The sequence below is a fragment of the Hemicordylus capensis genome, chromosome 3 (assembly GCF_027244095.1).
Source record: "Hemicordylus capensis ecotype Gifberg chromosome 3, rHemCap1.1.pri, whole genome shotgun sequence".
Taxonomy (NCBI): domain Eukaryota; kingdom Metazoa; phylum Chordata; class Lepidosauria; order Squamata; family Cordylidae; genus Hemicordylus; species Hemicordylus capensis.
In genome coordinates this window covers 355,075,367-355,100,156 of record NC_069659.1, presented here as the reverse complement: position 1 = coordinate 355,100,156, position 24,790 = coordinate 355,075,367, and the positions used below count along the sequence as shown (strand labels likewise).

General features: G+C 49.3%; 1 protein-coding gene across 8 annotated transcripts in view; it reads left to right on the top strand.

Moving 5' to 3' along the window:
• The window catches only part of MASP1 (MBL associated serine protease 1), a 117,878-nt gene that overhangs the window by 45,872 nt on the left and 47,216 nt on the right, over positions 1-24,790 (top strand). For 7 of the 8 annotated variants that reach the window (XM_053309741.1, XM_053309739.1, XM_053309743.1 and 4 more), the window contains 6 exons: positions 3,218-3,395; positions 4,347-4,478; positions 6,755-6,951; positions 7,676-7,823; positions 13,120-13,238; positions 14,673-14,751. In XM_053309741.1, coding sequence (XP_053165716.1) covers positions 3,218-3,395; positions 4,347-4,478; positions 6,755-6,951; positions 7,676-7,823; positions 13,120-13,238; positions 14,673-14,751 — 853 coding nt within the window. Of the gene's footprint in view, positions 1-3,217; positions 3,396-4,346; positions 4,479-6,754; positions 6,952-7,675; positions 7,824-13,119; positions 13,239-14,672; positions 14,752-17,171; positions 17,671-24,790 lie in introns of those variants that run through there. The other variant, XM_053309745.1, reaches the window with a different exon arrangement.

Genomic DNA, 24,790 nt, shown 5'->3' with positions numbered 1-24,790 from the left:
CCCCACTGGAAATGTCTTTTTAAATGGTTCAGCAGGGTGGCAGCAAACCTCCTCGCATACCTCCTTGCTGCTCTGTGCCTCTTCAGACCAGAAGTGACCAGAAGTGAGTGGTGCATATGCGCATGTCATGCGTGGGTGCATGCACGTCGCATGAATGCATGACGTGCGCATGCACACCAGGCACCTCTGGTCATGTCTGGTCCTTGGAGGCATTGGAGCAGCAAGGAGGTACGCTGCTGCCTCACTGGATGGATTTAAAAGACAGCGCCGTGGGGGAAATGCAGCAGGAGGGGTAAGAGCACCCTCCCCAGTCCTTAAAGATCGCCCCACTCCAAACCAGCAGGTGCCAGTTTCATGCTCACCACTATCGGGGATCAGGACTGAAAGTCAGAAACACAGTCAAATGGGCTTGTATCAAACTCTTTAGGGGTGTGTGGCCAAGATGGAAACCAGAGAACTGTATTGTTAGGGCCTCTTGGGAGTAATGGGTCATTTTTATTGTTTTATGCAATCTTTGGCTTTTAAAAGTGGATACAATGATAGTTTTTAAATCGGAAAAAGTTATTTTTCAAGTACAGATGCTGATGGTTGGCTGGCTCTGGAGTTATAATAACTGCTGTGCCAGAGTAAAGGCAAATTAATTCTTTAGACTCCTTAAGCGTCTTCTTCTGCACAATCCCATCTCCCACAGCGTTCGTCAGGGGAGGCCCGTCTGTGGCTACCCTCTAGTCGTTGGGTGGCCACTCAGGGACGGGCCTTCTTAGTTGTCGCTCCAAGACTTTGGAATGCCCTTCCTGTTGAGATAAGACCCTCCCCATCTCTAGCGGTTTTGAAAAGGTCTTTGAGGACTCATCTTTTTAACCAGGCCTTCTAACTTCTGTATTTCTAAATATTGTAAATTGCTTTTGTTTTAAGCAGCTTTTTGGAGTTTTAGTTGATTTTAACGTTTTATTTATTTGTATTGTTGCTTTATAGTTGTGAACCACCCAAGACTTTGGTTTGGGGCGGTATATAAATGTATTAAGTAAACAAACAAACAAACAAATCACAATAAGGCTATTCACACAAGCTATTCACAAGCTCTACCAGGGTAGAGCTGCTTCTGTGAGGCGCAGGGACTGAGGCTGATTCTGGTGCTGCCCTGACAGGTAGCCCAAGGTTTTTATGAAGCACGCCCTTCTCCCTGGCTCCCCAGTCGTGTGTGCTCAGGCTGCGTGTGGCAAGAGCACCCCGCTGAGGCAACTGGCAGAGAGCACTCTTTCGGTCAGTTCCCTCTTCTCAAGTCCTCTCTCCTCTCCAGAAACTGCCTTACAACACCATTCTATTAGGGATGCGTGAGCCGGCTCACTTTGAGCTGGGCTTGACATCGAGCCAGCCCGTTTTGGCCCATCTGAGTTTGAACCGGACCGGCCGCCAGTTCAAAGAACCAGCTCGCAGACCGGCTCGGGTCTACTTGTAAAGGGGAATCCTTGAGGAGAAATCCTGAGAGAAATTTTTCTCCCTCTCTCAAAAGGAAGTACTTTTTCATACAGCAAATAATTAACCTATGGAATTCTCTTCCACAGGATGTGGTGATGGCTACTAGTTTTGATGTCTTTAAGAGCAGCTTAGACAAATTCATGGTGTTCTATCAATGGCTGCTAGCCTGGTGGCTATAGGCCACCTCCAGCCTCAGAGGCAAGAGGCCCTAAATACCAGTTGCAGGGGAGCAACAGCAGGAGAGAAGGTGTGCCCTCACCTCTTGCTTGTGGGCTTCTCAGAGGCATCTGGTGGGCCACTGTGGGGAACAGGATGCTGGACTGGATAGGCTTTGACCTGATCCAACTGGGCTGTTCTTATGTTCTAATGTCAATGGACTACAGGCATCACTCCCAGCTGGATTGGGATGATGGCTGTTGATGATGGCTGTTCGTGCACATCCCTACTGCCTTGCCACCTGCTTATGCCACCTATTTTGTGGCCTCCACTAAAGGTTCGGAGGTCGCTTTTCCTCATGCCCCACCTCCACCCCTTGCCTTGAAGTTTAGATTAGGGATTGCCCTTTATTGTAAAGGGGAACAGAAGAACAGCCCTGCTGGACTAGGCCAAGGAGGCCCATCTAGTCCAGCATCCTGTTTTACACAGTGGCCCACCAAATGCCCCTGAGAAGCCCATAGAAAGGATATGCCCTCTCTCCTGCTGTTGTTCCCCTGCAACTGGCATTCAAAGGCATTTTGCCTCTGAGAATGGAGGTAGCCTATAGCCACCAGACTAGTAGCCATGGATAGTCCTGTCCTCCATGAATTTGTCTAAGCCCCCTTTAAAACCATCCAAGCTAGTGGCCATCACCACATCCCATGGCAAAGAATTCCGTAGATTAATTATGCACTGTGTGAAAAATTACTTCCTCTTGTTGGTCCTAAATTTCCTGACTTCATGTTTTATGGCCTTCAGTTTTATGGCCTTCAGTTTCATTGGGATAGCTCCTGGTTCTAGTATTGTAAGAGAGGGGGGAAATTTCTCTCTATCAACTTTCTCCACACTTTGCATGGTTTTATAGACCTCTATTATTCATTCATTCATTTATTCATTCATTCGATTTCTATACCGCCCTTCCAAAAATGGCTCAGGGCGGTTTACACAAAGAGATAACAAACAGATAAGATGGAACCCTGTCCCTGAAGGGCTCACAATCTAAAAAGAAACATAAGATAGATACCAGCAACAGTCACTGTGCTGGGGATGGACAGGGCCAGTTACTCTCCCCCTGCTAAATAAAGAGAATCACCACATTAAAAGGTGCCTCTTTGCCAAGTTAGCAGGGGTTATTATTATCTCCCTGTCCTATTATCTAATAATATTAGATATTATTATCTAATTATTATTATTATTAGTAGTAGTAGTAGTAGTAGTATTATATCTCCCCTCAGTTGTCTTTTTTTCTAAACTAAAAAGCCCCAGGTGTTGTGGTCTTGCCTCGTAGGGAAGTTGCTTCAGGCCCCTGATCATCTTGGTTGTCCTCTTCTGCATCTTCTCCTGTTCTGTAATGTCCTTTTTGTGGTATGGTGTCCAGAACATCTGGGGACCCAAGCTGAGAAATCCCGGTTCCATGCAGAAGAATATTCAAATATGTGATCCCCACCTGCGGTCTGACAACGCTTGCCATGGTTGTTGAAGGAACAATATATCTCCAGTTTTGGACTGGTGACTATTTCTGTTCTCTGTTGGGCTATGCTAGGTTGAGTCTGAAGACCAAGTTTTGGCTACTTTCTGTGGAAGAGAGGCTACAGACACAGAACAGACCCCAGGGCAACAGTCGATCATCTCCCCAGGTTCCTACATGAGCCTCATGTTCAGATCGGACTTCTCCAATGAGGAACGCTTCACGGGTTTTGATGCCCATTATACAGCAGTAGGTAAGTAGCTAGTTGATTGGGATATAGTTGCCAGGATTCACACAGAGCAACCCCTAATAGGATTATCTTCACTGTTTTTCAAGTGGCCATTCTGGCAAAATTAAAAATTAAAAAACCTTCGATATGAGAGCCATTTCCACTGTGCTGAACTCCGTGCTGGGAGGGCTCTTTAAGACAGATGGAGGATCCTTCTCTTAAGAGCTCTTTGGGGATCGTGCTGGAAAGGACTAAACTTCCCAGGACTCTGTGCAGGCCTTCCAAGGTGGTTCTGGGGCTCAAGAGGGCTCCATGTCCCTTAAAGGAGCTCCCCGCACTGGGCAAAACACAGCACTGCATAGTGAGAATGGTCATCTCTGCATGGTGCCAGAGGGAAAAAGCTTCACAGAGGCCCAGTAAACAATTAGTCAGGTGGGCACACTTAAGGTAGATGGGGTCAACATTGGCCCCCGGGCCTTATTGTGAAAAAACACTGCCTTAATAAGCTCCTCAGTTCTCCAGAACTCAAATTGAAAACCACTCAGTGACCATTTGTTGTCTAAGTTTCCCTTTTGCCAGATCTCCCTCCTCCTTTTGATTCAAAATTCCCTTGCCAGACAGACCCTCTTCCCCCATCCCTGCACATCCCCAGCTCCCTTTCTAGCATCTATTTTCAAAGTTATAGTCCCCACTTCACTTAAGCTCACATTGCTTAATTCTCCCCCAGTTGTTGTTATTTTTACCCTACAGAAAATGAGCATGTTGGGGAGAAGGGCTACAGACTCAGGGCTGCTGGGGAAGATTCCTACCCCTGAGCAGGAAGTTGGAGCAGAAGACCTCCAACATCCTTCCAACTCTAAAAGCCCATGGGCAGGATCCAGACTAAGTTAGCCACGATGAAGCACCATTGAATCAATGAGGCAGAAGTTGAGAGTTCTCTATCTGAGCCTGTTGTTGCTTCCTGTTCCATCGCAGACATAGACGAGTGCTTGGAGAAGAGTGACGAAGAGCTGGCCTGCGACCATCATTGCCACAACTATATCGGCGGGTACTACTGCTCCTGCAGGTTTGGCTACATCCTCCACACTGATAACAGGACTTGCAAAGGTATATCGCCTGTAGACCACACTTGTAGCAGGCCAGGAAGGTTGCTCGGTGGCTTTCAGTGGCATAGTGCTTGCTTCACTGTAGAATGTCTCGGATTTAAATAGCCCTATTCACATGTTATGTTCACTGTATGTACAATCTGTGTGCAACATATGCACGTAGAGATCGGTACACACGTACAGGTATTCACATGTGATGCTGAACACACGATACACTTCCTACAGAACTGTAGCTATAATTGAGCGGGTGGATTCAAAGAACCCAGGGCCCACCACTCCTGAGGGCTCCCCAGCTTACCTCCTCTCTATGTTCTTAATTATCTCACTCACTCCGAGAGGCCACCGGGATGAGGGGCAAACACGAATCCCCTCTCCCGTAGCTGTGCCCCCCTGATTTCCTATCTGTACCGTGCATTTGGGGGGCCCATACCCAGGTTCACTTTGAAATGAGTGTATGCAGTCATTCACACACACAAATACATACATGCTAAAAGACACCTGAATGCATGTGCAACACAATGTCTGAATAGGGCTTCTCTGTAGCCCTTCATTCAATACAACTGAGGTTTTTGCTGAGATCCAATCAGCAAGCAGGCTTGTGCAACCTATGAGCCACCAAGATAAACATAGTAGCCCACAAGGCCTTGACAAACCTCTTGCTTTTGCAATCTTTCTGGGGTTGTAAAAATGGGGTGGGGGCAGTTTCCAGCACCTGGCAGGCTGCAATGCATGACTGGTGGCCTCTTCTTGGCTTGGTGGATCTCAAGCTGTGCAGGCATGCTGACTAGGGCTGCAAACCTTGACCATTAGACCTCCTTCTTCTCAGGTCAGTTCTTAAATGCAACCCAGAGGTCTTGCCTTATCCTGAGCCAAGCCATTGGTCTAGCTCAGGGCTGCTCAACTTCGGCCCTCCTGCAGATGTTGGCCTACAACTCCCATAATCCTTGGCTATTGCCCATTGCGGCTGGGAATTATGGGAGTTGTAGTCCAAAAACAGGTGGGGGGCCTAAGTTGAGCAGGCCTGGTCTAGCTCAATGCTATGTACTCTTGCTGGATCTCCAGGAGGGAGAGAGAGGGAGAGAGAAAGGGAGAGAGAGAGGCCACATTTGCAAGTAACATGAAGCCGAAGGTCCCTTCACCTCCAGTTTCAGAAACTGTACGTCCAAATGTGGTCAACTGCAGTTTTGTTAAGAAATGGACCTGCAGTTTTCCTCCCTAAACTGGGAGACGCTCTACCACTGACCTACAGCTCCTCCTTCAGCTTTCCAATGCTAGTCAAGCTTTTAGCATTCATTCATTCATTCATTCATTCATTCAATATACCACCCTTACTAAAGTGGCTCAGAGCAGTTTATATTAAAATCAAAAACACATAATGAAACAATTAACCTCAAAACACATTTAAACCAGATGAACATTAAAAGTAAAACGAGATATCATTAAAAGCCAGGCTAAAAAAGATGGGTCTTCATGGCTCTCCTGCAGGCCTCCAAGGAAGATAATTCTCTTCTATCCATGGAGATAGAAGCTTTATGCTAAATGTCCATTGGCTAAATGTATTAGGAGGAGAGATACTCAGATAGGTATCAAAATGTCTCCAAAGTGAAATTCAAAAGAGCCTTTCAGCATTCCTCCAATGAGAAACATCTCAAAAATTTCTCAGTTTTTCCACATCCCTTGACACAACAAATATTTGAAGAACTTTATTATTCCATTCTAAATTATGTAAATGTAATTTTGTTTTTAACTTATGCATTTGTTAATCCTATGGGCATTCTTCTCTTCCTCCAAAGAGCCCAGAGAAACACATATGGGGTTAACCCACCTCATATCCTCACAACCATCCTGTGCAGTCAGTGTTAGAGAGAGTGACTGGTCCAAAGCTAACCAATGAGCTCCATGGCTGATCAGTGATTTGAACCCAGGTTCAGCACCTGTCTGTGACTTTCTACAAGGGATTATGGGAAGTGTAGCTTAATGAGGCCACACAGAATGGTCAACCACAACTTGCTGCCACAAGTTTCATCTCTTGAAGGTAAAGGTCTGATGGGCCCCTATGACCGTTACTAAGTTTGCAGTGCTGACATAATAAGAAATTTCCAATTCTCCCATCTAAAATGAGAACTATAAAACAACCTTCCTCTCTAGGAAGGAACATCCAGTCATCTTTGTCGGATAAAGGAATTGCCGTCTGAACACCTTGACTTCAGATATATTGAGCCAGCCAGTCATAATGTAGTCCGATCGTTGTCCATCCCTCACCTTTCGCTATTGCAGTGGAATGCAGTGACAACCTCTTCACCCAGAGAAATGGTGTGATCAACAGCCCGGATTTCCCCAGATCTTATCCCAAGAGTTCTGACTGCTTGTACCGCATTGAGCTGGAGGAAGGTTTCTTCATTTCCTTGCAGTTCGAAGACAACTTTGACATAGAAGATCACCCAGAAGTCTCCTGTCCTTATGACTACATCAAGGTGAGCACCGTAGGCTGACCTAGCCCATGTTCTGTGGGGAAAGGAACTGGTAGAGTAGAGAGAAATAGCATCTTCTTTCCTTCAGGTTTTAGATGAGTGGGAATACCAAAGAATCGGCACCACCCTTCCCCATTATATCCATCTATCCTAGAGCAGTGTTGAGACCAAATAAATGTGTGCGGTCAGCCACTATTCCTGCACTGCTCATCTCACCCACAGCCTGCAATGGCTGCCTCACTCAAAATGGCTGCCCTATCACCACAAACCTTGATGGCAGCCATATTTCCTTGGACAGTCAAATTTCAATTCAGGTTGAAGAGGACATGCATTGGAAAACTGGAGCTACAACAGGGCAAGGAGGGCCTGCAGTTTAATGGCAGAATGCATATTTTGCAGGCAAAGGGTTCCAGATTCAATTGCCAACCTCTCGAAACCTGGCTGCTGCACGACATGCCTTAGAATCATACCTGGGCATATCAACGGAGGTCTTGTGCTTTTCATAAGATGTTGGTTTCCTTGATATTCCTCCTCCCATAGAAACCTTTTAAATAATTAAATGCCCCAGGCCTACCAAAATAGCATTTGTCCCTTTCAAGGTACAATTTCAGCTCTTTCAGAAAACTAGCAGAATATTTCATTTCAATGCTAAAATTTGGCAAAGAACAGCTCCTTACGTTGCACTCTACCCTTTTTCTGCTCAGCCTTTGGTTCTTTCTCCTGACAGATAAAAGCTGGAAATCAGGAGTTTGGGCCCTTTTGTGGAGAAAAATCTCCAGGGCGCATCGAAACCCGGAGCAACAGCATCCAAATCCTCTTCCACAGCGACAACTCTGGAGAGAACGAAGGCTGGAAGCTGATGTACACAGCAGTCGGTAATGTGACGTCCCTTTATTTTGCACACAAGCTTGTGAGGTCTCTTATTTTATTTATTTTATTTTATTGTTAAATGTATACACCGCTTTTCATTAAAACAATCCCAAGGTGGTTCACACAAAAATTAAAACAAGATTATAAAAATTACACAAAATATTAAGCTAAAATATAAAAACATAGATCTGATTAAAAATATTTAAAATACAAGCATAAGATAACCATTCATACTTTACATAGTCTTCTGACCACCTTAAGTGGTGCAGCAGGTAAATGCTTGACTAAGAAACAGAAGGTTGCCAGTTCGAATCCCCACTGGTATGCTTCCCAGACTATGGGAAACACCTATATCGGGCAGCAGCAATATAAGATCATCTCATACTGTGTGGGAGCAGGCCATGGTAAACACCTCCTGTATTCTACCAAGGAAAACCACAGGGCTCTGTGGGCACCAGGAGTCGAAATCGACTTGATGGCACACTTTACCTTTACCTTACATACTCTTCTACACATATCTTCACAAGGGTTGCTTTGAACAGTCTTCTGAATGTAACTGCAATGTTCTTTTTAAAAGCATTAAGCTGTGCACTTGCTGAAAGCAAAAGTGTCATGACCCTCGCTCCAGGACCACACACTCACACACACACACACACACACACACACACACACACACACACACACACTTAGGAGACAAGGCAAATGCTTGGGGGATGAGACAGGCTGGGAATGACCTAGAATCCAGACACTGAGGGACCCATTGCCAGTGGGACCCTCCACACCAAGGGGAACCCACATCAGTACCCTACACAAGGTCACAGGGGAGTCAGGGTGTGCTGGTTGCCATGTAAGCCCCCTAGTGTCACCTCAGCCAACACCTGGGCAAGTGGGAAAGACCCCTTTGAAGAACAGATCCTTTCCAAGGAAAGGCACATGGCCAGTTCACCCTGCCTAGGCCACAGCTGTAAGTACCAGCAGTCTACTGCTAGACTTTGCTGGAACAATGTTGTCTTAGGACGCATTATCTAGCCTGGTTCCCCTGCTTAGCTCTGGCTGAGGTTCTGTGTCTGGCCCTCGGAGCTGTCCATGGTCCATCTGCCCTTGTGGAGACCCGGGCTCAGCCTGGAATAGGATGAAGAGGTGGGCGGCTCATTGGCATAAGAACATAAGAACAGCCCTGCTGGATCAGGCCCAAGAATCCCCACCTAGCCCAGCATCCTGTTTCGCACAGTGGCCCACCAGATGCTGCTGGAAGCCTACAGGCAGGAGTTGAGGGCATGCTCTCTCTCCTGTTGTTACTCCCCCGCAACTGGTACTCAGAGGCATCCTGCCTTTGAGGCTGGAGGTGGCCTATAGCCCTCTGACTAGTAGCCGTTGATAGACCTCTCCTCCATGAAGTGATCCAAACCCCTTAAAGCCATCCAGGTTGTTGGCTGCCACATCTCGTGGCAGAGAATTCCACAAGTTGATTATGCATTGTGTGAAAAAGTACTTCTGTTTGTTGGTCCTAGATTTCCTGGTAATCAGTTTCATGGGATGACCCCCTGGTTCTAGTGTTCTGTGAGAGGGAGAAGAATTTCTCTCTATCCACTTTCTCCACACCATGCATGCTTTTATAGACCTCCATCATGTCTCCCCGCAGTCGTCTTTTTTCTAAACTAAATAGCCCCAGGTGTTGTAGCCTTGCCACATAAGGAAGGTGCTCTAGGCCCCTGATCATCTTGGTTGCCCTCTTCTGTACCTTCTCCAGTTCAACATTGTCCTTTTTAAGATGTGGTGACCAGAATTGTACGCAGTACTCCAGGTGTGGTCACACCATAGTTCTGTATAAGGGCATTGTAATATTAGCCGTTTTATTTCCAATCCCCTTCCTAATGATCCCTAGCATGGAATTGGCCTTTTTCACAGCTGCCGCACATTGAGTCGACACTTTCAATGAACTGTCCACCACGACCACAAGATCCCCCTCCTGGTCAGTCACCCATCAGCGTATACTTGAAGTTGGGGTTTTTCGTCCCAATGTGCATCTGCCGCACATTGAGTCGACACTTGCCAACACTGAAGCACATTTGCCATTTTGTCACCCACTCCCCCTGTTTGGAGAGATCCTTTTGGAGCTCCTCACAATCCATTTTGGATTTAACTACCTGGAAAAGTTTGGTATCAGGGCCACATATTCATGTTCAGCAGACACACTCAGTCTGTGCCAAATTGTGTGCTGGCTGAGCATTAGCTCTTTGGCAGTGAGCAACCAAACCTGGCATGTAGACCCCCAGATTAGCATGCTTGCATCTGTTAGCATCTGCATGGATTCTGGAATGGTATCACTGCAAGATCTCCCCTATTTCAGCACTGGGCATCTTGCAGCTCTAGTCTCATTTCCTGCCATGTCAACATGGTGATATAGAAAAGAAAAGAACAATGCAGATGTCACTTAGGCTCCTCTGCGCTACTTCCTCCTTTGCGGGGGACAGTGGTGTTGTGGCTTCTTCACTGGCCCAGCAAATGGTTTGGGAGCAAGCCAGCCCTGCAGCTCTGTTGAAGCTACACTGGTGTGAGCTTGCTTTCTGCTTTAAAGGGGGATCAGACGAACCCCTGGAAGTGCCTATCAATGGCTACTGCTCTTGATGGCTAGGTCATACCTCTTGGTCCAGAGGCACTATGCCTTCGAAGTTGCAGGGGAGCAATGCAGGGAGAGAAGGCATGTCTTCACCTCTCACTTGTGTGGGCTGCCCAGAAGCATCTGATGGGCCACTGCGTGAAACAGGATGCTGGACTAGATCGGTCTTGGCCGGCTTCAGCCAGGCTCTTCTTATGTTCTTTTGTTATGTTCTAAAGGGCTGAAAAGTCTTGTGGTAGCAAACAGGAGCGATCCCTTTTGCTAAGCAAGGTTTAACCTGGTTTGAAGTTGGATGGTTTACACATGAGCACTGTCTGCTGTAAGATATTCCCCTTAGAGGGTGGGGCAATAGCTCAGTGGTAGAGCATCTACTTGGCATCTCCAGGTATCCTTGGCATCTCCAGGTATGGCTGGGAAAGACTCCTGCCTGAAACTTTGGAGAGCCGCTGCCAGTCAGTGTTGACAATATGGAGCTAGATGAACCGACGATCTGACTCAGCAGCAGGCAGCTTCCTTTGTTCCTTTCTATGTGCCTGTGATTGGGTGCGAAACCACAAAAGGCCATTCTGAGCTTTCTAAAGCAGAGGTTACCAACCTGGTATCCCCAGATGTTGTCGGCCACCTTCCATCCTCCCCGACTGCAGTGGAAAAAGGGATTGTGGGAGTTGTAATCCAACAACTTCTGAAGACCTAAGACTGGGGGGTCTCATTCTAAAGGATAAGCAGGTTGTAAGAGGAGGGAACAACAATGTTCCCACCCGCTTTTTCTCGCTTGCTTTTTCAAACCATAACCATGGGCTCCTACATTAACATTGGTCCCCTCCCCGAGTCTGCTAGTCAGTCTTAAAAACGAGGTTAAGAGAGTGCTTGCTCCCTTGACCTGTTTTTAAAGGGAGACGTCATAGTCAGGTTTGCTGCCATGGTACACATACGTGTGCAAAACCAAGCTGGGGTCCCTTAGCCATTTTTTTTCCATGATGGCACCATTTTTATTTTATTTTTTTGCCCAAGCTACCCAGGGAGATGCTGCATCCCCCTGGGGTAGTTATCGGTAGCCAAGATGGCACACGCCAAGAGACAGCTGCATATTTCATGTCCTGCCACCACTGACATAGTGCTAGCAAACATCAAGGTTAAAGGTTTCTAAACAAGTTAAATGGTTTTTAACCTGTAAAGGTTCGGCCTGGTTTTCCAGGGTTTTACAAACTGTTTTAATTGTTTTAAAAATGATTTTATGTTTTTACAGTGCTTGATTTTAATGGTTAATTGATTTTAGTTTGTTTTAACATAAACCGCCCTGAGCCATTTTTGGAAGGGTGGTATAGAGATCAAATAAATAAATTTAAATGAATAAATAAAAATGATTTGTTCCTTTAAAAAATGGGGGGAATGAATGGGGTTTCAAAACAAGGTAATTTCTGGGGGGAGGGGGGCAAAACCAGCAATCCAATATCCCCCTCCCTGGGAGTATGCCCCATTGAATTCAATCAAGGGAGCCCATGTCCAGCATCCTGTTTCCCACTGTGGCCCACCAGATGCCTCTGGGAAGCCCACAAGCAGGAGAAGGAAGCATGCCACTTCTTCTGCTGATGTTCCCCTGCATCAGCTGGAAATCTCTGGATGGGTCCCTAACAAACAGGCCTAAGTGGGCTTGAAACAAAACATGGTGGAGCCTTAAAACTGACCTCCCAAAACGAGGGGCAGGGAATGTGAAAATCCCTATTAGATGGCTTTCAAGGGAGTTTAAGAGAAATTCATGGAGGATGACAATTGTTCATAATGGCTAAATTGAACTTAAGAACAGCCCTGCTGGCCCATTGCCCATCCACTCCAGCATCTTGTTTCACACAGTGGCCTGCCAGATGCCTCTGAGAAGGCCACAGGCAAGAAGCATCACTGGATACCTGTTAATGGTGTGCCCCCCCTCTCCTGCTGTTACTCCCCTGCAACTCTGGTACTCAGAGGCATCTTACCTCTGAGGCCAGAGGTGGCCTATAGCCATCAGACTAGTAGCCATTGACAGGCCTGTCCTCCCATGAATTTGTTTAAGCCCCTTTTACAGCCATCCAGGTTGGGGGCCATCATCACATCCCTTGGCAGAGAATTCCATAGGTTAATTATGTGCAGGTTCAGAAACAGTCTACCCTTGCTAGGGGACAAATAGCAGAGAACAGCTGTTGCCTTCGTGACCTGCTTGTGGGCTTCCTAGAGGCATCTGGTTAGATATGGGGAAATGGGATACTAGACTAGAAAGGAACTGGGTTTTTCCCCAAATGGAAATTTGAAAGAGAATTGAGGGTTCCTCTAAGGAGAATCTGAAATTTGAAGAAAACTTCAAGGCTCATCCTGAGGAGAAATAGATCGTTTTCTCAGGTGGTTCTCCTCCCCCAGCGCTCTCTCATCTTAATGCATGCTGGTGTGATCGTTCTTTGTGCACAGCACACAGAAGGAAAGAAGGAAGTGATGTGGAGATCTCTGCAGTATGTTTCTCTCTCCTTGCAGCTCTCTTTTGCCAGGAAACAGCAGGTAGCATGTTTTGCTGAAGTAAATGATTGCCGTGTGTGGGCTGGAATGCCATTTGGCTTCAGCGATCTGGGAACTGAAGCTCCGTTTCAATGATGCATTCTGTTTACCCATCAGTTCTCTTTCTTTTTCACCTCCCTCTCTCTCTTTCCCAAAAGGGGACCCCTGCCCACTTGTGGAGCCTCCCATCAACGGCAAAATCGAGCCTTCCCAGGCAACCTATACCTTCAAGGACCAAGTGGTAATCAGCTGCAGCACAGGATACCACATCCTCAAGGTACAGCCATCACTGGACCACCAAAGCCTGTTGGTAACCGCTTTGTGGGTTGAGTCCTGCTTCCCTTAGTCAACACGCTGGCTCAGACATAGCTGCTAGCCTTGGATGGACTCTGCTCCCATTGGCTTGAATGACCTTGGCTCCCCAGATGTTGTTGGGTCACAACTCCTGTGATCCCCTACTGTCTCCGGCCACCATGGCTGGGGATAATGGGAGCTGCAGTCCAACACCAATGGAAGGCCCAAGGTTGGGTACCCCTGACTTTGGACCTTTGTTATGAGGAGACATGCTGAGGATCGCTCAATGAAAGCTCCATGCTCAGAGACAGCCTGCCACACTGTGCAAAAAGGGACCTTTTAAAGTGGCCATTCTCTTATATTTAGCAGTGGGAGAGCCACGATCCTTGTCCAAACCCAGCACAGCATCCCTCCAGTGGCTGCTGCTGGTGTCTACCTTAAGTTTCCTTTTAGACTGTGAGTCCTTGTGGGACAGGGAAGCATCACTGGATACCTGTTAATGGGGAGCAAGCAGTGGAAGAGGGCTGTTGCTTCCATGCCCTCCTTTGAGGTGTCTGCTTGGCTGCTGCTGGAGATGGGATGCTGGACTAGATGGAGCCACTTTGGTCTGATCCAACAGGGCTCTTCTTACATGTTTGCATTCTTTTGGTTCTGTGGCTGTCAGAGGGAATGTGACCGCCGAGAAGGCTGTCCACTGGGGCCCAGCAAGCCACAGCTAAGATCAACACCTTCCTTCCTTCTTGACTTTCCTCTTATGATGCATCTCCAGACTCAGGGGCAGCTGATCGTGGGTGAACATTATCCAGCAAGGATGGCTCTCTTCGGCCTGATGGGCCAGACCACCCTAAGCCATGACCTCTTTCTTGGGTGTGGAGCAGGAGGCATGTACCCTGGGCATGCAAAGGAACTACCAGACTTGGAGGAGAGCCACAGGAAGGAAGGAAGGAAGGAAGGAAGGAAGGAAGGAAGGAAGGAAGGAAGGAAGACTTAACTTTGGCTTTCATTTCTTCCATATTGAGGGGGCTTTCCTATTGTTCTCCCCTCTACTCCAAGTGGGGCTCATGTGTATGCTCAAGGAACGCTCCCTCCATGGACACCTAGCGGGGGCAAGAGGGGTCAGTTCCCTCCCCCCCTCTCCAGATTGAGCCAGTTCCAATTCAGGGGAACCAAATGGGGTATGCTCCCCATTCAGTGGAATTCAGTGGGGCATACTCCCAGGGGTGGGGGTACTGGATTGCTGGCTTTGCAACCCTCCACCTGAAAAAAGTCCAGCCGACACCCCTGCGCTCCTCCACAGGTGTGACTGCAAGGGCCAAACAAAATCATGTCACAGAACAGCGGTTACCCGTAATTGGCCGCCCGTTAGCCATCTCTGCTCTGCAACTTTCCTGTCTTTAATTCCTGTTCCTCTGTGCAGGATGACGTGGAGAGCGAAACTTTCCAGATTGAGTGCATGAAGGGCGGGATGTGGAGTAACAAGGTCCCCATTTGCAAAAGTAAGTCCCTTTTTCATTCTGCAAAGCTCTTTCCTAAAAGCCGAATTACCTGAAGGGAACACTCCTCTGATGGGCCTATACCACTTCTAAAATATACATGGGGGGACAGCTGGTTTAAAAGCACTCTGCACAGAAATTCTCTGTTGATGGAAAGCTGACAGACCTTCTTCTTGGTGTGCCAGTTTTCAGGAGGAGAGAGTTTGAAATGGGGTGTTTTCCAACCGGTAATCCCCCACATCCAGAAAGACTGTATCAAGTACCTGGCTGCCTACCCATTTGGGTTAGCTCTCAGGATCCTCCACAGGCAGGTTATTAAAGATGCATTTCATAATGGTCCTTGTAACTAGGAAACCAATGGGACTGCTACAAATAAAGCTAAGAAGCCTGTATTTCTGAAATTCTGCACAAGGTTAAAGAAAAAGTCTGCTATTCTGCTGTCCCAGGTTTTCATGCATTGAAATCAATGGACCTGTGTGCAGCTTTGCCTCCCAGGACAATCTGCATATTGTAGAATCCGGAGGATAGAGTTGTGCGATGCAAGGACAAGGCAGTGGAGTAGAACCAGGAATATTAATGATTTAATGAGACAGTTATTATTTACAGAGAGGCCCGTGCAATCTGCCTTCAGTGCTCTTGCTGCTGGCTGTTTGTTAGTCCCGCCTCTGCTCCAGGACTGCAGTACACGTAACTAAAGCCCCATTCAAAAGCTGGCCTGGATCAAGGAACGGATTCCCCAAAAAGACCACACATAAGTGCCTATGTTTTGTATAATTTACAGTGCTTTTGCTCCACCTCCGAAAAGACCAGAAGCTACATAAGACATAGAAACCCTTTACTCCTAGTCTCAGAAATCTGACTCGGCCTCCCCACAGATATTTTACCTGCTATCTGAGGTTCCCTGGCTATATCATTCTCTTCGGCCGGCTGGTGTTATCACAAATGCACGAAACACATAGCCCAGACAGACTTGTGAGTGCAAACTTGGCGGCTTCTTTCATGTGGGTGGGCTTCGGATCCAAATCACTAGCTCCCTCCTCCCACCACCCAAACTCCCAAGATGGTAAATAAATGATGAAGCCAGAGTTGCAGAACGTCCAGTCCACCTCCCAAGCCAGCTTTTACAAACAAAATGGTCATCCTGACCTGGCGACCATATTTCCTACCTGCCAGTTCTGGCAGCTTTCAGAGTTGTAAACATATAGGAGCAATTGCACCATTATTCCAGCCCTCACCAGTCTCTACATGTATCCACTGTCTCATCACTGCAAGATAATCAAGACCAAAGAGATACAGACCCCAATCCAGCAAAAGTTCCATACCACACCTAGTGGTTCTGGCAGTTGCGGCTTGTTCTAAGGAACCAAGGGGCACCCAAGGAGACACAGCTGCCTCTGGTTCCTGGCAGCCCAGTTTGCTCCTCTCTCTCTCTCTCTCCCACCCCACCCGGGAACCATGCTACCTGCAGGCTGGCTGTTTGTCAGGTAGAGCTACATGGTCAGCCTGGCAAATGGCCAGCCTGCAGGCTCTTGGGCAGGGCAGGAGAGAGAGGAGCAACCTGAGCTGCCAGGAACCAGAGGGAGCTGTGCCCCCTTGGGCATCCCCTCCCCTCCGTCTCAAGAGGATGAACTGCTGCTGGGTTCTGGATGGGATGTGCATTTCCATCTGTATCCAGCCAGAAAGAAATGTTTACCCAGGCTCAACAGCAGCAAAATGCTTCTGTTCAGGCAACTCACATTCGCAACCTAAACAGCAGGTGGAGCAGTGAAAACTTAACAACCCAGAAAAAACAGCAACTTTTAAATGCCGGTTACATGACACTATAGCACTATTTCGCAGCGATTAAATTTGAAACAAGGCATTGGAAATGTGAACAGCACCCTGCTGACCGTGTAGAGACAGCGGTGTCACCACACAGCGAGTGTGGAAGCACACTTCAGAAATACATCCTGACCCTGTTGCAGGGTCTAATGTGGAAAGCACCCCAGAAAGTTTGGTGGAACCTGGACAGGAATTGCCATTCCGACGAGGTGCCTCTGGATAAGCATGGAAACTGCTTTGCTCGGTTCCTTTTGACAGATGCCTCTCCCTTACTGAACTAGGATGCATGAATGAGATGCGGGTCATTGCAGGTTAATGGACACAGAGTGCATGCCTGAGATTTATTTATTTTTTCCCCCTGAACCCTGTAATTCTATGGCCAAATGAAAGGCAGTAACAACCTACACCTGTCCTCCGTGTCTGGTGAACTGGGGCTATGGGCTGCATAATTATCAATGCCTCCTCCTGGTGTTGATGGCTGCCTGTCTTGCATGCTCCCTTGCTGCCTGACGACTAATTCCTGGTTTCTCTCTTTCTGCTCCCCCACCCCCCGCCCCCACTCCCCCTTTCCTGCTTCTCTTTTCCTTCTGCCTTTGGAACAGAGGCTGAAATTGCAACAACAGACAACAGGACGGAGGTCACAGAGGATCCGGACCAAGTGGCAGGATGACAGGCGGGCCTGATGCACTGTGCCTTTAAGAGCACGCCGGGCCTCGGCCTCGTAGCCCTACCCAGGGGGACCTTTCAGGCTACGCTGGGGGCGCCACTCCCCAGCACCTCCCCTAATGTCTGTGGAGGCCGCACCAATAGTCTCCCTTTCCCATGTCTGCTGTCACTCGGGCCTGGGACCGGTTAACTCTTCCTGCCTAGGCATGCTGTTAACTCCAGGACTGATGGGGGCGAGAAAAGCGGGACCTCGCCACCCCTGCATGGCCTGAAACGAGAATGCTGCTGATAGAAACAACTAGACCACTCCCCTGGGGGTAGCTGGGGCGTTGGCTGTTCTTCCTTGGATGCCCTCTGCATACCCCTGGCTGGCTCTCTCTTCTGGGGCACTCTCTCTTTGTTCCCACAGAAATGAAAATGAGTTTTTTTTCACAAGGATCGGCTGAGCTGAATGTGCTTTCCTTGGTGGTGGGTCCCCCAGCCCCGCTTGCTGAGTATTAACTTTGGTGTGCCTTTGCTCTCGAGGCTGTTGGAGATTCTGAGTGGCTCTATTTTAACCCAGCATTGTCCCCTTGGCTGCAAAACACCCACAAGCAGAAATGCAGCTGGGAGGGGAAGGGGGGAACGATACAGGGCGGACGATGTTCTTTATTCTAAATCCGGGGACATCGGGAGTGTGGCAGCACCAGCAGGTATGCTCTGGGCCTGTGTTCTGAGCAACACCCAGGGGCCAAGGCTGGTGGAGATGCCACCCTGTTCCCCCTCCGTCTATTGATTCTCCCCAGATTTGAGTGTCTGAACAGGGGCAACCCTCCGTTGATCAATGAAGGAGTCGCCACCATTTTTAGTTTGCTGCCTTGCAGAATCTCTTTTTTTCTGTCAGGACTTCTGTGCCAGACAGGCAGAAATTTAGCAAGTGAAACTTTTCCTGGCATTGGGGGTGGCATCAGGGGATGGTCAGGTCGGGCACAGACCCAAGGGTCCACACACATTAGAGATTCCATCCAGTTTCCCCTGAAGTCCCTGCCTGACATCCTGCCTAATGATGCCTAACCTGTGCTTCTGAGAAGCTCATTTAACTCAGCTCAGCTGCTGCTTCAGTGGCGGAGGCAAATTCTGCAAGAAGCAATCTGTGCCACATGGAAATATGTCCCTGAGGGCCATGTGTCCATGGAGGACATATTTTGGGGTGATACCAAGCGCTTCTGAGAGAAATGAGGAGAGGAGAGCTGGTCTTGTGGTAGCAAGCATGACTTGTCCCTTAGCTAAGCAGGATCCACCCTGGTTGCATATGAATGGGAGACATGATGTGTGAGCATTATATGATATGCCCTTAGGGGATGGAGCCACTCTGGGAAGAACATCTAGGTTCCAAGTCCCCTCCCTGGCAGCATCTCCAAGATAGGGCTGAGAGAGATTCCTTCCTTCAACCTTGGAGAAGCTGCTGCCAGTCTGTGCAGACAATACTGAGTGAGATGGACCAATGGTCTGACTCAGTATATGGCAGTTTCCTATGTTCCTAAGTGGAGAAAGTTGACATTCCCCCACATAGCTATAGCAGCACTGGTGCAGTGTTAGTCTGGAACTCTTCAGAAGTACAGGTGCTCTACCAGGGGCTCTGCTATTGCACTTTCTCTGCTTTGCTAGTCAGAATATCAGCCCTGTCTTTAAGGCACATCCACTGCTGCAGTGCTGCCACCCTATTAAGGTAAGCCACCCTATTGGTCTCCTGGCTTCCCAGGAGACGGAATTAGCAGCAGATACACCAGTGGTCGCTCAAGACCTCTGTGTGCCTGAGGTGGAACTCCAAATGTTGCTCCCCTAGCACACACCCTCCTCCCTTCCTTGCCCTTGTTTCTTTAAGGCTAGGGGCAGGAGGGCATCATCCTGGTGCCCCAGGAATCTGCTGCCTGAGATGCCAGCCACATCTTGCCTCCTAGAATGGCCGCCCCTGAGATGCCCCTTCTCCAGCACCACTGGCTCCAGCAACAGTAGTGGTGCTGAAGCTGGAGCATCCATCCACTGCCCAGTTAGCTTTCCCAGGCAACCAGGCAACACCAAGGGCCCAGCACACCATCAGGGGGCCCAGTGCAGGGCCATGTCCTAGGGCCCCTCGCAACATGGAACTGTAATGGCCTGCATTGGCCAGCTGCCCAGTGGCTCCAAAATCACTCCTTCCAGAGGAGAAGGGAGAGCCAACAGTCAGACAGGAACAGAGATGAAGTGTAGTTCAAATGTTGCACAAGGTCAGCACTGGGAATTCCACAGACATCAGGATCGGGTGCGGACACGAATCATAGTCAGTCAAAACAAAACAGGTCCAGATTCCAGGGTCAAGACAACTCAGAGTAAAGGCTGGTCACCACAGATGTTGTTTGCAGCACAGATGCAGCTTTCAGGCTGCTCTAAATAGGCTATGTGCTGAGAACCCCGCCGATCACAGCAGCTGGGCCTTGTCAGGAAGATGCAGTCAGGTCAGAGCTGGAATACCTGCTCCTTCTGGCCAGCCTCTCCTACCTGTGGCATTCCTCCCTTTGAGCCTGTACTCTGGCCACACATCGCTGCCAGGGATCTGGGACAGGCACCTCGACTTCAGAGGCCTCAGAGGCTTTATCGGGAGGAGGAAGAGAAGGAGACAGAGGGGCCTGCAAGCCTGCCAGCTCCAGCTCTGCTGAGTCAACCAGAGTTTCAACCTGCTCCCCCTGCTCTGGGTCTTCTTCTGAGGAATCCTCCTCCACGATCCCTGTGGGGGTCATGACAGGAGCCCACCCTGCCTGAGAGGGAGATCTACAGATGAGGAAAGCTGATCTTGCTAAACATCTGCATATCAGACATGAAAGGCACGGGAGTCCTGGCAGGGAAAAGTTGGCAGCTCTAGCTGAGTGTGCGTTTAACAGGCACATATGCAGGCCGTGTCTTTTAGACACGATGCAGAAAGGGCAGAGGCAAACATCACAGCATTCCCACCCCCCCAGGGAAAAGAGAGGTTGGAGGACGAAAAGGCTGGTCCTGCTAGCTCTCCAAGAGGGTGGGAGCTTGGACCCTTTCTCGGGGCAGGATGGGCACGGAGGATGCAGGCTGGCGTTGCGTTGGTGCTGCCCTCACGAGGACCACGTTTGAAGCACACAAATGCAAAACAGTAACTGGAAGCTTGTAGGGAAGTGCCGTGATTAGGAGCTGGGTAGGAGGAGTGTCCAGCCAGGCTCCAAGCCCCATGAGCACTCCCGGGAAATGGCCACATTTCAGCGAAAATTGGGGGTGGGGGTAGTGACGTGGACATCAGAACATAGGAAGCTGCCTTATTGTCAGTATCTGGCCACCAGGCAGGGAGGTCCACAGTATCAAACGGAGCTGCAGGAACCAGATACGGCTCAGACACAGTTCTTCTTTATCGGGCTTGGCTGCAAGCTGTCGACACGGAAGTTGACAAACGTTGCTTTCCAGCAGTGAATAGAAAGCTGGTGACGTAATTTATAGTACAAGCCGAGAGCTCCCAGCTGGCAGGAATTCAAGGCTTATCAGCCCTCTGCAAGAGGCATTTACTCCTCCTGATAGTTTCAAGCTGAGTTCTTCGCCTTGTAACACGCCTCTGTTGTGGAGTCAGTGGAGGTTGCTTGCATAGCTCCTCTTCTGATTGGTCCGTCACGGTTTCTGCTGTCTCAGGTTGTTATGCCTGCTCTGAATCATCAGCTGGATCTGCCTCAGCCGTTTCTTGGAAACTGACAGCCGGGCTCTGCCCCTCAGACACCCCAGCATTGGCTGGAAAGTTGACAGCTTCCCCTTCCTCCTCGCTGTCTGAGATCGAGGGCGTGACACTTATACTGAGTCAGACCCTTGGTCCACCTAGCTCAGTATTGTCTACCCAGACTGGCAGCGGCTTCTCCAAAGTTACAGGCAGGAATCTCTCTCAGCCCTGTCTTGGAGATGCTGCCAGGGAGGGAACTTGAAACCTCAGATGCTCTTCCCAGAGCTGTGGCTCCATCCCCTAAGGGGAAGATCTTACAGTGCTCACACTTCCAGTCTCCCTTTCATATGCAACCAGGGCAGACCCTGCTTAGCTATGGGGACAAGTCATGCTTGCTACCACAAGACCAGCTCTCCTCTCCTCTCCTGGCATGTTGATGTTACAGCTCAGCAGAACCTGGAGAAACTTTGGAGTGGGTTGAGAAGGATGTGAGCTGTTATCTCAATATCTCAGCAATCCTGCCAAAAAATCCTACTGGAAGAAACCAGGTCTAGAAATGTTTGGGAGTGAAATAATGCCCCCCGCGTCTGACATCAGACGTGGGGGGCATGTCGGGGCTGCGAGGCGTGGCCCCTGATTGACGGCGGCCCGGGTTCCTTGAACCCATTCGCCCAATGGTGGCTCCACCTCTGCATGGCATGCTAGCTTCAGGAATCTGTGCTATTGAAAGTCTGTTGGGCCTTACACTGCTGTAGATAATCACTAGTCCTCATGGTCCAGTGCCAGGGGCAGCAGTCTTTTCATGAGACCAAGTGAGAGGGTCGTCTCAGGCAGAGATTATTTGGGAGCCAGCAGTGCACCAAGGTGCCTTCCCCCACCCCCTGCTGTCCCCATCGGAGCAGCTCTCTGGGACCGACCTGACGCTTGCAAACAATGTTCCTTGCAAAACTTGCAAGAAGCACAAGGAGAGGAGTACTTCTTCTGGCAGCTCTCCCTCCTCTCTGCCTCCTATATTGCTTGCAAGGGCTTGTTTCAAAAGCCTGGCTCCCCACACAGGCGTGGGGCATGGCAGCACTCTACACATTGCCACAGACACCACAGGGCCTTCAGCTGCTCCTGTCCAGTTCCAGGAGCAGGCCTCTGGATTCTTGGGCAGAAGCCTTTCCCAGCCCTTCAGCTACCTAAGATATCTTGTCTGGAGACACCAGGGGTTGAGCTTAGGGCCTTGTGTTTGCAAAGCAGGTGCTCTACCCCAGAGCTATGGGGCCAGTTAGGAGGCTCTCCTGTAGACGTTCTGGTGAAGACCTCCTTCACCAAAGGCCTCAGAAAGCCACTGAGGTGGGTCTCACAATCAGTGAGACCCGCCACCAGAGGATTTGCAGGGAGAGCAGGCTGAGCCCGCTCTCCGCGCAGACAATCATTAAGCCCTCCCCGGGCGGCCAGATCAGCCGCCCACACGACTGCTGGCTCCATCATGGAGCCGGCGGGGGCTTGGGAGTTTGGGGGCTGTGCAGCCCCCGGGAGTTCCAGCATGCTCTGTGCAAGCCTGCAGAGCATGCTGGAGAGACCGCCGAGCCAGGAGGCTGCTTTTTAACCTCCCGGTCGGGGGTCTCCTCGTGGGTTGCCACGGTGGGGAGCCGCACCGTGGCAACACATGATCCGGAAACCCCAGTTAGCTGAGCGCTCGCTCCGTTAACCTAGGCTAATGGGAGGGCTTCGCAAGTGGGTTAGCCGCTTGTAAACTACCAGGCTCACCTGTGAGCCCAGTGGTTTACACAAGCAGCAAAAATCGGGCTAAGTTCTCCTAGCCCAATTTTTGCTGCTCGTGAGAATAGCCTCAATGCCTGTCAATGGCTTGGCTGAGTGTAAGGCAGAGTCATGTTCATAGGGCAGCCAATCCAAGAGAGGACTTTTCAGTGGGGAACATCCACACATTTATCTAAGCACCCCGGAGTCTGGAGTCATCCAGTGAGGAAGCTGTCTGGGTGAGCCAGCCCACAGGAGTTATTCAAGGCTGTCCACATTGTGTCCTTAGCTAAGGCAGGATTTGAACTCAGGGCTCCTGCAACAATGCCCAGCACTCTAGCCACCAAGCCACAGTTATGAACTGGTCCTCGTGTGCATGCATTTTAAAACCTTTTTGCCATGTAATACTGATGCTGTCTGCCACAACCAGCTACCGCACACACAGCATCTGGAATGGGAGCATCTTAGCATGCTTTATTCACACGCTGAGGTCATTCACACAATCGAAGATTGCCTGTGTACCCGGCTTTGGGAGCTGTTTGTGCTCCCAATTTTCGGTTATGTGGAAGCGAGCAAGGAGGAAAACCTGGGTAGAAGTTATTTATTTATTTATTTAAAATATTTATACCCCGTCCCTTCAGTACACTACTGCTCGGGGTGGCTCACAACAATAAAATAGATACAATATACAATAAAATTAACCATATTGAGTACACAAGTTAAAAGTCAGGTTAAAAACCACAATTAGTATAAAGTTCAAATTAAAAATATTTTAAGAGCTAAAAACTGAGAGTTATAAAAACGAAAGTACCTACAAGGTAAGAGGAAAACCTGGTTAGCTTTTCCTCCTGCCTTGCTTCCACACAGTGACAAATTGGGAGCACACACAACTCCCAATCCAAGGTAGAACACAGTGGCTGAATTCGCATGTAATGCAAAACCAGAGGTTGCTGAACCTGTGGTTAATTTTTCAGAATATGAATTGCATCACAGACATTCATCCAGTCGCTCTCTGGCAAGATCCATTTATAGGGCAGGGGAGCCTCTCCCTCTTCCTGATCTGCCAAGGCGGCATCCCAGCAAGCTCCGTAGCGCTCGCCTTGCCGGACTGTGGGCAAGGCATCGGCACATCTGCAGAGTAGCAGCCATTGACTACAGTCTTCAAGGGGGAGTGTCGAATGCAGTCATGCCTTTTTGGAATGTTCCTCCCGCCATCAGCAAGGAAAGGACATTTAAATCCCTTTAAATGGCATGGCATGCCCGCCCTTCTTCTGACAGCGATTGCACCGCTGCTTTTGTTAGAGCCCTGAAAGAAAACTGTTTCGCACAAATGCAATTTATCATGGGGGAGGGGACTTGGGGGGCACTATTTTTCTGTTACTCGAGAAAGGGAAGGGAACGTGGTGACTTCCTAAGAGGGGGTATGTATAGGAGGGAGGGTAAAGGATCCTGGGGTCTGGCCCGCTGTGATCAAGGATAGAGACATAGGAAGCTGCCCTATTCTGAGTCAGACCCTTGGTCCATCTAGCTCAGTATTGTCTTCACAGACTGGCAGCGGCTTCTCCAAGGTGGCAGGCAGGAATCTCTCTCAGCCCTCTCTTGGACATGCCGCCAGGGAGGGAACTTGGAATCTTCTGCTCTTCCCAGAGCGGGCGGCTCCATCCCTGAGGGGAATATTTTACAGTACTCACACATCATGTTTCCCTTTCATATGCAACCAGGGCGGACCCTGCTTAGCTAAGGGGACAAGTCATGCTTTCTACCACCAGACCAGCTCTCCTCTCCTGGATGCTCTTGTGAAGGCTCACCCTGGCAAAGCAGTCCATGGAGACCAAACCCACACTCCTGCACCCATGGCAGATTGCCACCGGGGGACTAGCACTCTCATGAAAGGGCCAGTCTTCTGGGCAGGACCTTAGGCTCCCCAACCTTCAGTCTTCCATTGGACTGCATGCTCATGAGTTGAGCTAACCCCAGAAAGGGGGCCCCAGCTGCTTGGGGGCCCCATTCACTCTAGTAACCTTTGCAGTTACACCCACCCCCGCCAGGGAAGCCTTTCATGCAGTCAAAGGAGATTTTGTTGCTCCATTTGTCCGGGTGTGGCTGGGTGGGGAGACTGGGGGA